At 43.1% G+C, this 14,447-nt stretch overlaps 2 protein-coding genes across 4 annotated transcripts in view; both read left to right on the top strand.

Annotated features, from left to right (window-relative positions):
* neurl1aa (neuralized E3 ubiquitin protein ligase 1Aa) overlaps nt 1-12,966 on the top strand; it is a 74,760-nt gene extending 61,794 nt beyond the window's left edge. For all 3 annotated transcript variants that reach the window (XM_069719109.1, XM_069719110.1, XM_069719111.1), the window contains 2 exons: nt 9,048-9,203; nt 10,320-12,966. In XM_069719109.1, coding sequence (XP_069575210.1) covers nt 9,048-9,203; nt 10,320-10,561 — 398 coding nt within the window. In that variant the 3' untranslated portion in view covers nt 10,562-12,966. The remainder of the gene's footprint in view (nt 1-9,047; nt 9,204-10,319) is intronic.
* LOC138633084 (STE20-like serine/threonine-protein kinase) overlaps nt 1-14,447 on the top strand; it is a 208,649-nt gene that overhangs the window by 56,825 nt on the left and 137,377 nt on the right. The gene's annotated exons all lie outside the window — the stretch shown is intronic.

Genomic DNA, 14,447 nt, shown 5'->3' with positions numbered 1-14,447 from the left:
GTGTCTGATTGAAATATACAGTAACGTAACAATAATTCTCAAACCGAAGCATTTATACACTCCTCGTGTGTCAACTGTGGGTTAAATGCTGTCCTCTGAGCTTGACCTACTTAGCCGACAACAAAGGGACCGTGACAGCTACGTCAATACGAACCGCAGGGAGCTCCGATAAAGCTCTGAGAGAGAATATCAGCGATCAATTCAGCAAATGCAAAACAAAAAACAGAAATTCAGATCTCGTTGCACTAAAACCCGAGTTTTATTCTGGGTGGTGCAGTTGTTGTCGTACTTTTTATGGCCACTCAGGCAGATCCCCGACTTCACTGTCAAACACCACCTGTTTTCTAATCATCGCTCACTGACAGCAGAAAGCCTTGGCAGCCCATCAAAACAGGAACCGCAGAACAATGAGAGCGGTCCGAGGGCACGTCTTCATTATCGGGGACCATCTTGGAATTCCCACTGAGGAGCGCATCATCTTTACCTTCCAGCTGCTTCGAGTTAGGTAGCCTCTCTTTCTTTTCTTTTCTTTTTTTTTTTTTTTTTTTTGCTACTCCTGATGTATTGCTTTGTGTTGACTCGGGGGCGATTTAAAGTTCAGTTGAAGTTGAACTCTGCCTTCTGGTCGGAGCGTAAAATACATATCTATCTCAGGTGAGCCTGGAGTTGCCTGGCCAGCAGGGCTGAGATGAAATGCTTGAACCCCAAGAAGCTTACAATTTATCACACTTTTAAAAAAAAATTTTTTATTAACACCAGAGAAGTTCAGTGTCGATATCATGAGTCATATTTCCAAAAGCAATATTCAGTTTTATTTGATCAGCATCACTGCTATAACCTCCTCTGTTCTGTCAGTCACGCTAACAAAAATTCTGTCATTAGGAAACCCACTTAAGACATCAGCATAAAAGTAACCTACCTGTTAGTTAAAGTACCGTAATGATAAGTTTAATAAAGTACTGTTCTAATAAAGGTGAATAGAGGTCAGGCCAATGTAAAAGTCTTAAATAAAATAGTGTTAATTAAATAAAGTAGTTATAGTGAAGTTAAATGAAGTTTTGTTGTGATACAGTTTGATAAAACGCTGTTATGTTAAATTAAAGTACTGTTATAAAGTTCAATAAAGTAGTCGTTAAATTTAAGTCTTAAATAAAATACTGTTAAAATAAAGTTAGATAAAGTACTGTTATAATCAAATTGAATAAAGTGTTGTTATCATGAAATTAATCAAAGCAGAACTACAGGGGCTTTTATTTTGAAGGACCTGCCTTGTTTTGGCCTGAAGTGATGATGTCGTTGCAACTTCCGACAACTTAAAGAGAATTGATTCTTTCTGTTGGACAGGCTAAGGACAGGGAATCAATACTGCATCAGTTCTGCTGGTATGACAGAGGGATTTTTATTTGAAGAAATATACCTGAAAAACGTCCCTACATCAGTACGTGTCTCGCTGTCAGAATATTTACATTATTGTGATGATTAATGAGTAATTTCTCGTGTTCCCACTCACCAGAACAACACCGCGCTCGGCCTCGTATTTCCCTCCACCTGGCTCCGTGTTTGCAGACCTGGACATTTTGTTTGGCAGCTTGAAGTCTTCTTCTTCTTTCCTTTGTCTGTGCACTGCTGCGCTATTTTGCGCATTACTGCCACCAACTGTGGAACAGTGGAATAGCATTAAAAGCAGTCAGGATTGTTGTGTCGTTGTCCTCCGCTCTCGCAAGACACAAAACAAATCAGTTACCCACTTGTAAATGTTTTTTTATTTTTTTTTTTAAATACGGCTCTGAAGACCCGCTGGTGGTTTAGGATCTCTACGGGGAACCTTTAGGCTCAAATTCAGTGTTATTACCTCATTAAACTGCTTAATTGACCAGGCTCACCTTTGTGTTGACAGACTTAAATCAGTCTTAACAGCACACTTACATTAAGCTGTCCAAATTGTGAAACAGCGCTTTTACGTGAAACAATTATCAGTGTTTCTAGCTCTTTTTTTTTTTGTTTTCTTCATAGATCTTTTTCCAGTTAAACACGTGAACAAAATCCAAAACTTCTTTGCCATCTTTTCATGTGGCGCAGCTTTTTTTTTTTTTTTTTTTGGATTTTATACACTTTATTAATCCCCGAGGGGAAATTTCTTCACTGCAGCAGGGGGGCTCTCAGGGGGGAGATGCTGCAGCAGGCTGCCACTAGCGCGGCGCCAGGTAACCTGATCTGAGGTGCATGTTTTTGGATGACGGGAGGAAGCCGGAGAACCCGGAGAGAACCCACGCAAGCACAGGGAGAACATGCAAACTCCGCACAGAAAGGCCCAGGACCGGATTTGAACCCGGAACCTTTTTGCTGTGAGGTGACAGTGCTAACCACCGCACCACCGTGCCGCCCTTGTTTGCTTGTATGGACGTTTAAAATGCACGACCACTTTAAAAAGTTAGAGAAGACAAAGTTGCCTTTTTTTTTTACCGTTACAGCCTGTCCCGTGACTGATCTACTCACACAGCTGGTTATTCTGCAGAGCGTCCGCCCGGTCTCCTCCTGCTCTCTGTAGCCACCTTTAAAACGGCTGAATTCACAGTATTATAGCTCTCATTTACCTCAAACAACTGAACAAGTATGAAATACTTATTTCATTGCAGCCCATAAACTGCACATGGGAATCAGCAGTCATTTCTATACCGCAGCAAAATACAATCCTCATTTTATGATTGAAACATTGTCTAAAAAAAAAAAAAAATACCATAAACCCATGTTAATGACGACAGCTCCGCTCTGTGTTCGGCCCGATTAGCAGTCGAACTGAGCGACCCCGGAGAAAAGTTGGAGGCTGTGAAAGGTTTTTTAACTTTAACACGGGCCCCAAACCGTCATTGTGTCGGATTATGTTCGCATTTTGCAAAAAAAACAACAACAACACCAGTGTTTTAAGATGTAAAAACTCTGGAGGCCATTTTGGGGAATAAGCTCCAATTTCCAGGGCAGAAAAATGACGTTTTAGTCAGAGAAAATGACGCGTTTACAAATATAACCAGTTCTTATTTGAACGTACTCTTTCAGGCTCGGCTGTGTGCTGTTAGCAGGTCGTACCGCAACACGCTCACCTTGAGCGTTAGCTTAGCACTGAAAATCAGCCCAACTAATGTTAGTATTCATATCTCATGAATACAATAATAATGTGTGTGTTCAGATTTCACCGGAATCCATTCAATCCTTTAACAGATTAAATATTTACCGCGAAACCAAAGTGTTTCATTGTCAGTTTAAAGGAGCAGCTGACCTCCCGACAGCCGGGGCTACATGTTGTTGGTTTATTCTGACACGCACATCAAAACCCAAATAAATCTTGTGTTTTCTAAGCTCCTGTTGGAACGACGCGTCACCTGCGACTTCTTCCCAAAAGCCCAAACACCTCTTATCAGCGTGATTTTATGAGACGGCGCTGAGGACCGGCTGACAGTTGAACTGAGCGAGAGAAGAGACGTCGAAGGGACCTCGTTGCATCGCGGCCTGGAAATGGGACACCCATCCAGTGACCCACTTCACATGTATTATAGATTCCATTAAAATGTCAACGCGCTCCTGCTCAAGTGAAGCATCTCACCACCCACATCCTCATGCAGTGCAGCTGCCGCGCTCCTCTCTCCTCCCGCTCCTCGTCTCGTCTCGTCTTCTGTCGCCTCAGCTGCTCCTCTCCTCTCAGTCACTTCTCTTTTTTTAAAAAAAAAAAAAAAACATTTTAAAATTTGTTTTCCTCGCCTTTTTGGTCATTTTTCTGCATTTTGTTTCGAACACACACCTGCAGCAAAGTCAGACGCGTAAACATATAGGGGACATTGAGAGGAGCACATAAAGTCAGCCATCTACGCTGCAGAATAAAGGGCAGCGTATACCCTGAGATGATCATATACCTACCTGTCCGTATGAATCCTGCATGTCAAACTTTTCCGAATAAGAGACGTCTAAAAATGAAACATGTAAATTGCAGTATTTTAATGAGTTTAATTCGATTTTGTGCTATTTTTGATTGTGATGCTCCAAAGTTTCTCTTTAGGGAATCAAATGACGCTATACAATAATTGGGAAAACACGCAGAGGGGTTTCTAGTGTTATTTTGTATTCCCTGAGTCATGTCTGACAGGCCTTCCTCTCATAAACCCTCCGTATTTGCAACCAGAGTGTCGGAAAAAAAAAAAAAAAGTCAAAGTACTTGCCATTCAAATGGCGTACATGAATTTTGACATGTGAAAAAGTACAAAGACTCTGTTTGGAGAGATTTTTTTGTGTGTCGAGCTGGAGCCTTAAAAGCTAGAAAGATTTAATTAATTTCGCTCTCCTGGAAAGCAGCGGCACCGGCAGCAGGCCATCGTTCACAACTCGGTTGCTGATTGCTGTTAATGATGTGGGTTGTTCGTGCAGCGGTTTGTTAAAGGTTTTTGTGGTTTTTCCTGCTGCAGGCTACAAAAAGAAGAAATTACAAAAACAAGTTGCTTCGTGATATTTTTCTAAACCTTCAAGAACAAAGATCCTTTTATTTCTTTCTTTTTTTTTCCAGCCATGCATGCACGCATACACAAAATCCCAGCATTTCATACATATGTAAACCCTCTCTCCACCACACTTGACACGGAGATAAACAACTTGGGGATGTACGACTGTGTCCTCCTTACAAAATAGCTCCTTTGTCTCTCAAGATAATATCTCCGGCGCAGACCCAAAAAAAAAGACAAAAAGAAGACGATTAACATTTATGCAGCAGGGTAAGCCGCGACCTTAAACTCCTACCTACTGAACTGTTTTCCTTTTTATCCCATCTAAACACTAACACGCACTAAGAAAACCCAAACATCGCAGCCTGAGTGCACATTTGTCCTGATAGCGCCTCAACACAAGAGATTCTCGGCAATCAAATTAAAGGGCCGCCCGTTGAAGTGGGTCGTGTTTGAAGATGGGATTTCACCGAGGAAGTGTTAATGTAAACTATTCGCAGCGGTCCTTTCCTTTTGATTGCTTTTTCTAGTCTGTAGAACAAGCCCGGAGATTCTCCTTTTTAACCCGTTCCCTTCCCTTCAAGTGGGAAAATCCTCTCAGCGATCGTGACACTTAAGCCCTCAACACCCCCCCCCCCCCACCCTCCCCCACCCGCCCGCATACCTCCCGTGCTTCAAAGGAAGAGGATCCCTCCACGGGTGCGCTCGTGTGTGCTAAAGACGGACGGACGGGGCAGATGATTAGATGGACGGGTGGAAGTAGAGATGTGGCCGCCGAGAGAGCCGGCCGGGCCGCTCACAGCTGTTCACGCGGGCCGGTTTAATCTTAGTGGTGAGCAGGCGGGATCAGGGCCGGGCACCGCAGATCCTGCTTCAGCTGCCCGGGGTTGGGAGGTGCCCGGCTGCCAAAGGGTGTGTGTGTGTGTGTGTGTGTGTGTGAGGGGTGGGGGGGTGGGGGGGGATTAGCAGGCAGGAGATGGACAGAGGGGGGGGGGGGGAGGGTTGGGATGGTGGTGGAGAAAAAGAGAATTCAGTTCCACAGGGGGAACCGCGCCTCGCTTGCAGGGTGATCAAGCTCGAGTAAGCCGCTGAAAGGGGAAACGTGTCGGTGTGCTGTAGCACCTTGTAGGGCCGTCGGTGACCAACGCTCGCCAGGCAATGGTTTGATCCGGCTCACATGCGGGTTTACACGCCGGCAAAGCGTGAAATAGACACGCTTGGGTTGTCCGGGCGTGAACATTTTTCCTGTCGTGGGTGAAAATGAAACGTACTGAAAACAAACTCGAGAACAAAGTTGTCGCCTCCTGGATTCGCACCTCCTCATCCCACACGGCGGTCTGCGATTAATGACACCAAGCCACGCCTCCTGCCTCCTAACACTGCAGAAAATTGTCCTTTTTTACTTTGTACCTGGTCTCTATGCCTCTGTTGCGGGTCAAATGACATTCATGTGCGTGTAAGTTTCACGCTTTCATAACGTGTAACTTTCACGCCTTCGACAGCCCAAAGCGTAGCTATCTCATGTTTTGCTGTAGTGGACGGGAGTGTCTATTTCACACTTTTTGCCACGATACTGGGTTGCTCCGTCTTTCAGCAGTAAATGTTACGGGTCAGGGAACTTCACGGAATTTCAGGGGATTTTTAAAAACTCTTTTCCAGACAGGGAAAGTCTGGAAAACTTGATCTTTTTTGTTTGTTTGCATGTTTCCATTTTCGTTTCCATTCATCCGAATGTACATTTTTCCGTGTCTGCAGCGATGACGTCAGTGAGCTAGTTATCGTCAGCGTGCGTGTTTGGTAGCATTCGCGGTCACGGGCAGAAATTGAAAATGTAGTTTATTAGGTTGCGAGCTACTTACCGTTATTGTTGGATCGTTTGTTTGCCCCTGCAACCAGGATTTAGACATATATTTCTTTCTTTTTTTTTCAATATTGGCGCAACCGGAGGGGCATGCGGCAGCACATTTGTAGCACATTTGCCGTTTCTTGCCTGCTCAGCACAACGGCAGCATGTTTTTCTGTTCGTTCTCGGTCATTTTCTTTCGGCAGTGAAAGTACGGGAATTTGACATTTGACTTAGAGTGGGGAACGCTGTGTCTCGTACCTGCACGTGGACCGTTTGCGGCTCGTCCTTCTCACGCATGTTGCCTGGATGAGGAGTGCGACTCTGCCCGAGGCCTTCCCCCTACTAAAAAAAAGTGTTCCCTCCCGCTGCTCCAAACGACCTGTTACCTCATGTTACACACTACATACGGTACAAACATACTCACATACATTCTTGTTGGCACCAAGGGGGCTGGAGAGCACCAGGGCAAACCCCCCCCCCCCCAACCCTCGGTATGCAAACAAAAGAGGTTCCTTGTCTAAACCCCCCGCAACCCTCCACCCCCACCTCGACCCTCTCTGTAACACCACATCAAAACCCGTCCCGATATAGAGTCATGAGAAAACACTGGTGCGGTTTACGGCCTGGCTCTCACAGGTCACTATCATAAAATTCCACGCCTATCTGCCACACCAGATGACTTCTGGTTCCACGTTGTTTTTTGGGTTTTTTTTTTTATCAGTCAGCCGTGCAGGAGAACGGACGGCACCATGAGTCGTTCCTCGGGGAGATTCACCGCAGTGGAGCGGTGCTTTAAAAAAAAAAAACAACAACATGGTCCTGAATTGGTAAATATCTGAAGTGCAAACAGCAGCTCATTGCTGATGCAGTTGTTAGTGGGCTTTCTTTTTGACAGCGAGCTTCAGGGGAGGTAATTAAAGTAATCTGCATTTACGTTGAGAAGCAGCAAAGCATTTGATGGGAATTCTTTGTGGATGATTACATGCTTGCTCTGCAAGACAGCTCATTTGCATCTTAATTTGTCGAGTATTTCGGTGTCTCCGCACAACCAGCGATGGTAAACTATTAAGGTTTTGTTTTTTTAATGACAGAACATACCGTACGATTAGTAACTTCTCCTTTTGTTCTTTATTAAACACCACACATTGTTTGCCCCTCTCTGTCTTTTTTTTTAGACTGAAAGGAAATTTAAAAGCTGCATTGATTTGTCTTTGTTTGTTTTCTTCTTTGTCCACTTCGGGACAAAGAAACAATCTTGAAATATTATAGTTAACTGACAATACAACAATAAATCGGAGGAAAAGGTTGTCTTTTTACGCATCTACTAAGCAGAGCAACATTACCAGCTATATGTTGTCATGTTTTGTTGTTGTTTTTTTTGTTTTTGTTTCCAGTAAGGAAAATATCTCTCTTTATATCCTGAATGATCCAATTTTCTGTGCCAGCCTTGGTGTTAATACTGTTAGAGAAATGTGTTTACAACCCAAACAATGAGTGGTTGAAAATCTCCTCAGAGCTGCAGAGCCTGGTCAGGACTCTTTGTGGTCTGTCCAAGCGGCAACCAATAGCAACGTCGCTGTCAATCAAACAGACACGCCCCCAAAAACACAGAGCGGCCCTTTTTTTTCCTAATTAATGACGGGATTATTTTCAGATGAACTGCCAGAAAAAGGAGCGACTTTACCGAACAACACCGAAATAAGTCATGAAAAAAATGACAGACTTTGTATTTCATGAGAAGTTGAATGGGAGTCTATGGAGCTGGCCTTTTTTTCGGAGCCAGCCTCTGGTGGCACTCGGTGGTATCGCAGATTACGGCACTTCCACATCGGCCTTATTTTTTGGGACCGGAAGCTACGTCCACTTTTATATACAGTCGATGGGTCTGTCGCTAAAATACATTACATATCGAATCGTCCTTTGATGTTATTATTAAGTGCAGCTTTAAAGCCACAGATTCAGCACTGACTTTTGACTCCAGTTTGTCGTGTCAATCAAAGGCAGCCTTTGACCAGCCTGACCCGTCTTCGTAAGCGTCACTGGCATCCCAACATGTGCTCCCTAAATTTGTACTTGGAATTCCCATTTGTTCCCTCCAACCCTCATGTAAAGACAGAATGTGGAAAGAGGTGGAAGACACCTACTCTCTCTTTTTTTCCCTTAAAAAACAAACAAACAAAAACAAAACAAAAACATAAAATGGGGAGAGCTATTCTCTCCGGTGATGAATATGTGCGCTTTTCTAAAATGACTGTGCACTCACAAATTGGAGTGCGTTCTTTCCTTTCGCTCTGCTTTCATGACTATAAATGTAACGCCTGAATAGTGGGGAAGAAGTTAATCCCGCTCCCGTTTCATTGTCTGCACTATTGTAGAGCAAAGATGAAACAAAAGAGAAAAAAAAAGCCTGGAACAAAAAGAACCGTCGTCCATGAGAAGACCCATTTGCTGTAATGTCTTCTTTCTTTTATCTCCGATGCTGCGATTCAACCATTAACAGTCTACTTTTTACACAAAAGTCTTCCTTTGATTTTCACTTCCTGTTTGCTTTACAAGAGCCTCGTTGACCTTCTTTCCTCATTAGTGCGATCGGTAATTGTTCTTTATGCGACAGTTTGTGTTCTGAAAATTATATTAAAAAAATCTTTTTTTTTTTAAATACAGCAATGTCACTGTTACTGCTATTGAGCTCGTGTTAATTATCTCCTCCCGCCTAGGCTCCACTCATGTCGGGGATCAACGGGCCGCCTCGAACCCCGGCTCGCCCTCCTCCTCCTCCTCCCCGCACACCCCCAGCGCCCTGGGAAGCGGCAGCTCTGACCCGGTCCTGAACGGAGGCCTGTGCTCGGCTGCGTACTGCAGCTCGGCGGACGGTAGGTGCACCTCGCGACAAGAGAGCGACCGCTGCAGAAGCGGGGATTCAATCACCCCACGGGGGACCGAGCGGAAGCCATTATGGGGTAGTGAGCAGATGTCATCCTGCAGTGGTCGGGAACAATGGCCAGCACTTCGTGGTCCCACCGCTGCTGCAGGCTGCAGCTGGATGTTGGGAAATGTTGGGCATGTGTTGTTATGTCACACACTGTTACGTAAATGGGACTGATGCAGTGTGTCTCTCTTTTTTTTTTTTTTTTGAGAAGAGTGCAAGACAAAATCCAGACTCCAAAATCCCCGTGCACATGGTAGTTGTTTTTTTAATCTATTTTTGCCAGACAGTCAGACTGAACTATGATTTCATTTCCTGTCATTCATTCAGCTGGATGTCGCTTTGCTGTCAGACAATTTCTTGTTGGATGCAGGGGAGGGATTTTTGTTTTTAATCTTAAATGTACCGAACTGTGCTGGAAATGACGTTGGTAGGGTAGATATGTGACTCGCTCCTGACCGGTTGGAGCCGGTGGCTGTGCTGTCCATAGGTAGAAGTAGTTAACTCCTTGGAAAGCAAATAAACATTTCGGCATCCAATTTTCACTCCTGACGAGTGACTGTAAATAAAGACCGACGGTGCGGCGCCACTTTTCTCCCAATGTTCAGAAATTGAAGCCAGATTATGGCGGAAATGGGCGCTCCATTCAAGCGCTAGTGTTGTCATTTACCCCCCCAAAATTCTGCCCGGTAGTCACCAGGGGGTGGAGACTTGGTACCTAGACCCCGCCTCCTGCTCCGCCCACACGTCAACGCGCACCCTTAAAACTTCACGTAATCCAGTTTCCACATTGCGGATTGTCATGTGCGCTTTGTTGTAAGCTTCCTTAGATAAAAAAAAAAAATTTTTAAAAAGTACATATACGTAAACTACTTTTTCTGCTCCTCTGAAAAGGTTTATTGTTTGCATCATCAGGAAGAAAAGAACAACACAAGATCTATTCTGCACCGCTGGTTATGCTGTGCACCCGACAGATTTGGATTTCTGACCACGTCGTCGCCAACATTTCACTCCGTTTACCTCACGTCCTCCATTCATCATTCCCTTTCTATTTGTTCCACAGGAACAACCCCAAATTCGCCGGTCAGCCTCCCCAAGTCGCCCACGTTCCCGTCGGGCCGCGGACCCTGGTCCGACGAGTGCTCGATCTGTTACGAGAACGCGGTGGACACGGTCATCTACGCCTGCGGACACATGTGTCTGTGCTACACCTGCGGCCTCAAACTCAAGAAAATGTCCAACGCCTGCTGTCCCATCTGCAGGAGGCAGATCAAAGACATTATCAAGACGTACCGCAGCACGTAAGGGAACGGAGGGAGGTGGGGGGGGGGCCGGCGGACGGCCTCCCTAAAATCAGCAAAACCCCAGAGTTAAGGAAAGAAAGGTTCCGGGGGAACTCGAACTCTGGTGTTTTGATTTGTCAAACAAAAAAAAACAAAAAAAATCGCCAGCTGGTTCTCAAATGTGACCTTTTCCAAAGCCGGTACCTCTTCGTCGGGAAGGTTCTCTTCCTCTCTTGGGCGGCGCCTCGACGGGGAGGTTCCACCCAGAACTTAACTCTTGCCAGAAGTGTTCGGTCTTTGCCGAGATTACGGAAAACTTCGAAGGAGGACGGAAACCGAACCGACTCTTAAAATTCTTCTTTCACGCGTCGAGCCGCGTGGTAAAGATTTAGGGACCGCCGCCCAGCCTCGCCGAAGCAAAACCCCGGGGGGGGGGGGGGGGGCCCCGAATGTCTCGATAACAGCTCGGGAACACGCCGTCGACAGAATTTCCGACCTAACCGGTCGAAAACAAAAAGCACACCTACCGCCAGGTAATCGTCTCAGTACGTCACAACTTGTGTCTGTGTGTTACTGAGAACCGGACGAGAGAAAGCGAGCGACGGACCTCTTGTTGTTGTTGTGGTGATTATCAGTGAGTGACGTGTTTTAGAGACGCAAGGCGGTGCCGAGTATTTTTTTTTTTTTTTTTTAAGTAGGATTGTAACACCTCTTGTACTCATTTAATCTAACGTACGGTAGTTCTCTTGCAAAATAGTTGGTGGTAGCTCTGTTGTCGTGCTAGCTGGCTGCTTGCTCTGCAATGTGGTAGTGTTGCACTGAAAATCAGCAATCGTCCTCTCCGATACGCCCCGTCACCGACAGAGAGGACAAAAAGACACTCATCGGTTAAAAAAAAAAAAAACAACAACAAAAAAAACAATCTACAAACCCGCATCCAGCAGACTCTTGAAACGAAACAGGAAGTGGAAATAATAAAAAAACAACAACAACAACAACAACCACAGTAATTTGGATACTCCTCAGGGCCAGCGATCTTTTTTTTTTTTAAAGAAGTATTTTCCCAGACTCTATCGACATAATCATGCCTAATACACTGTGAGTGCTCGTGACAAATTGACAAGTCCTCAAAAATAGCTCCCATAACAACACATAAAGTCAAAAGGATTGTTGCCATGGTATCAGCCTCCTGCCTTAACACACAGACGGTTCTTCTTCTCTTTTCTTTTTTTTTTACACGCGGATGTATCTGTGTTCCCCCCCCCAAAAAAAAACAAACAAAAAAACACACAAAAAATGGATAAATTACCAAATAACGCTGTTGTGTGGCTCAGACTGTCACAAAATGTTCACTCAGAGGAGAAAGGAAAGCACACCAATTCAAAAGCTATTTTTCTAACAGATATCCATGACAATATTTCACCATTAAAATGTATGATAATCTTTGTGACGGGACTTTCACCAGCAGCAGAGATCCTTTACAGAAAAAAAAAAAAAAAAAGAAAAAAAAAAAAAAAAAAAAAAAAGCTCAGATTTTGAATATTTTGTATGATTTCTTTCCCCTTAATTTTCACTATGAAATGTCTTCACACCCCCAACAAGTTCGAAGCCATAGCTTACTACAGGACATCACAGGAAGCTGAGAACCTGTATTTAAAAAAAAAAACAACTCATTCTTCATTTTGTAGATAATCAACAAATGGGGCTCAAACCTATGCTGCTATGGTATTTGCCAGCTGACGGCGATGTTTCACACATCCCTCCTCCCACATTACAGTTTGATTACGCTACTGCTTGAAGTGTTAATTCACATTTGAATGTTAACTTATGTATTTAGAGAGATAAATGATTTTTATCGGTGTGCTTGAACTGAAAAAAACAAAAACAAAGAAAAAAAGTTTTATCCGTGTTCTTTTCTTCCTCTTTTTTTTTTTTTTTTTGTAAGTTTGCTTGGATTGATAATCACGTTTCTAAGACTTGTTTTTCTTTCTTTTTTTTTTCCTTCTTTTGTTCAAAACCATGAAATATTTGTTTTCTAATAGTGAGAGTATAGGGAGTTTCTTGTACCTCGCAGCAAACATTTGCAGTACACAATCAAAACCCAATTGCTTTGGGGTGCAAGATATAAACTCTTGGTTTGATTACAATCCCTGAATGTCAGGTGTTCCTTTTTTTGTATTTTTGTGATTGATCTTGTGCGTGTGCAGCCCATGTTAAGGAACCCTCCTACCCGCTTCTGTATTTATAGCTCCTATCATCATTATTATAGTCTAAAAGCCATCACTGTATGGTAATGATAAATGTCACTTTACGAAGCTACTGATTGTAATCTTGTTCATGTTTTAGGCCAGAGTCGCTCTCTGAGATTCAACTATGGCGTGTTTTATTTTGTGCAGACACTGCGACCAAATCCCCCCCCCCCCCCCCCCCAAAAAAAATCATAGAATTTTTTTTTAAAACATTGTGTAAATATAAATCCCCTTATTTTTTTTGGACCACGTCGATTACAAACCACAAATTTGGTAGAAGATTTTCACCTGTAAAATGAACTTATACACCTTTTAATGATGATATATATGTGCACATATATATATTTTCATCCAGAGTACTCCACAGGCTCCTTGAATGTCACAGATCCTGTAATGTATTATTTATTGTCCGTCACTGACGTGTGGACTATGATTCCCCCAAACCTTCTTTTCTCCTGTGTTTTTTTTTCCCCGCCTCCGTGCAGCACATATAGATTTTGTTTCTGTAAATCTTTTTGTCATGCATGAGTTTTTCCTGTTCGCCCAGCGTGAACATCGGGACCAACGGTAGACGAGCATCAAAGTGGGAAGCTGTTAGTGTCCGTGTAGACTGGAACCAGTGGCTGTAGAGGAACTGCGTCGCGCTCAGTCCATTATTTGTGACACAGCAGCTGAAGTACTTTGCAAATCTGTATTTTTCTTTCGTTCTTTTTCATTTGAAAGCTACAAGCGTTTTGTTTGTGAGCTCTGTTCTGTGTGTCGGATGATTGTGGTTTAATAAACTTTCCAGATGTGTTTGAGCAAAAAAAAAAAAAAAAACTGTCTCGTGTCATAATTGAATTAACATTTACACGATTCCACGACACTTGGAAAAGAGAAAATAATGGTTATAAAAAATAAAATAAAAACATTTTATCATTTTTATAATGAGGTCATTTCACCTCAGTTGATAGCATGCTGCTAAATGCTACATGTCTATGTTATGTTGTGAGTCGCATAATTATATTAAAAAAAATGTGTTTGCTTCATAATTGAAATAATCTTTAAGAGGAAGACGAAAGAATACTTTTTCTGGGACAACTACATTAACATGTGTACATTAAAGCTTTCCTACATTACTTTTATGATAAACAAGGTGCAACGTAACAAATTATAAACTCATACCGACCACAACGTGTTGTTATTTTACATTTTAAGAAACTGCAGTTTAAGCTGCAATCAGTTGGCTTTTGTAAATATTAAAGTGCTGCTAACATGAGCAATTTATCAAAACATCAAGAAGTTTTGATTATGTCAGCAAAGAGTTTCCTGTTTACACATCCAACAAACAATATAAGCATTCAGTTAAAACTGTTTTCTGGCCATTATCATATTCAAGTAAAGAAATGACTCTTTTGTTCACCTGGGGAAAATATTAAAGACTCTTCAGCAGCTAAATGCTCCTCGAGGTTCTATGTTAGCTCGTCGCTAACTCATCTGGTTCGGTATCTCAAAGCGCTGCTAAAAGCTATTTTAATGACAACGGTGAAGATTAAACATTAAAAAAGTCAATCTGAGGACTACAAATGTAAAAACAACAAAACAAGTTAAAAAAAAATTTAAAAAAGAAGGCAAAAAAAAACAACTGCAGAGCTGCAGCCGAATTACAGTCATGTGTGG

The sequence above is a fragment of the Brachyistius frenatus genome, unplaced genomic scaffold (assembly GCF_029030835.1).
Source record: "Brachyistius frenatus isolate BFR_SWC_R1_liver_20210118 unplaced genomic scaffold, ASM2903083v1 Contig_206, whole genome shotgun sequence".
NCBI classification, from domain to species: Eukaryota; Metazoa; Chordata; class Actinopteri; family Embiotocidae; genus Brachyistius; species Brachyistius frenatus.
The sequence above is the reverse complement of the archived record's forward strand: the minus strand, read 5'-3'. Positions and strand labels throughout refer to the sequence as shown.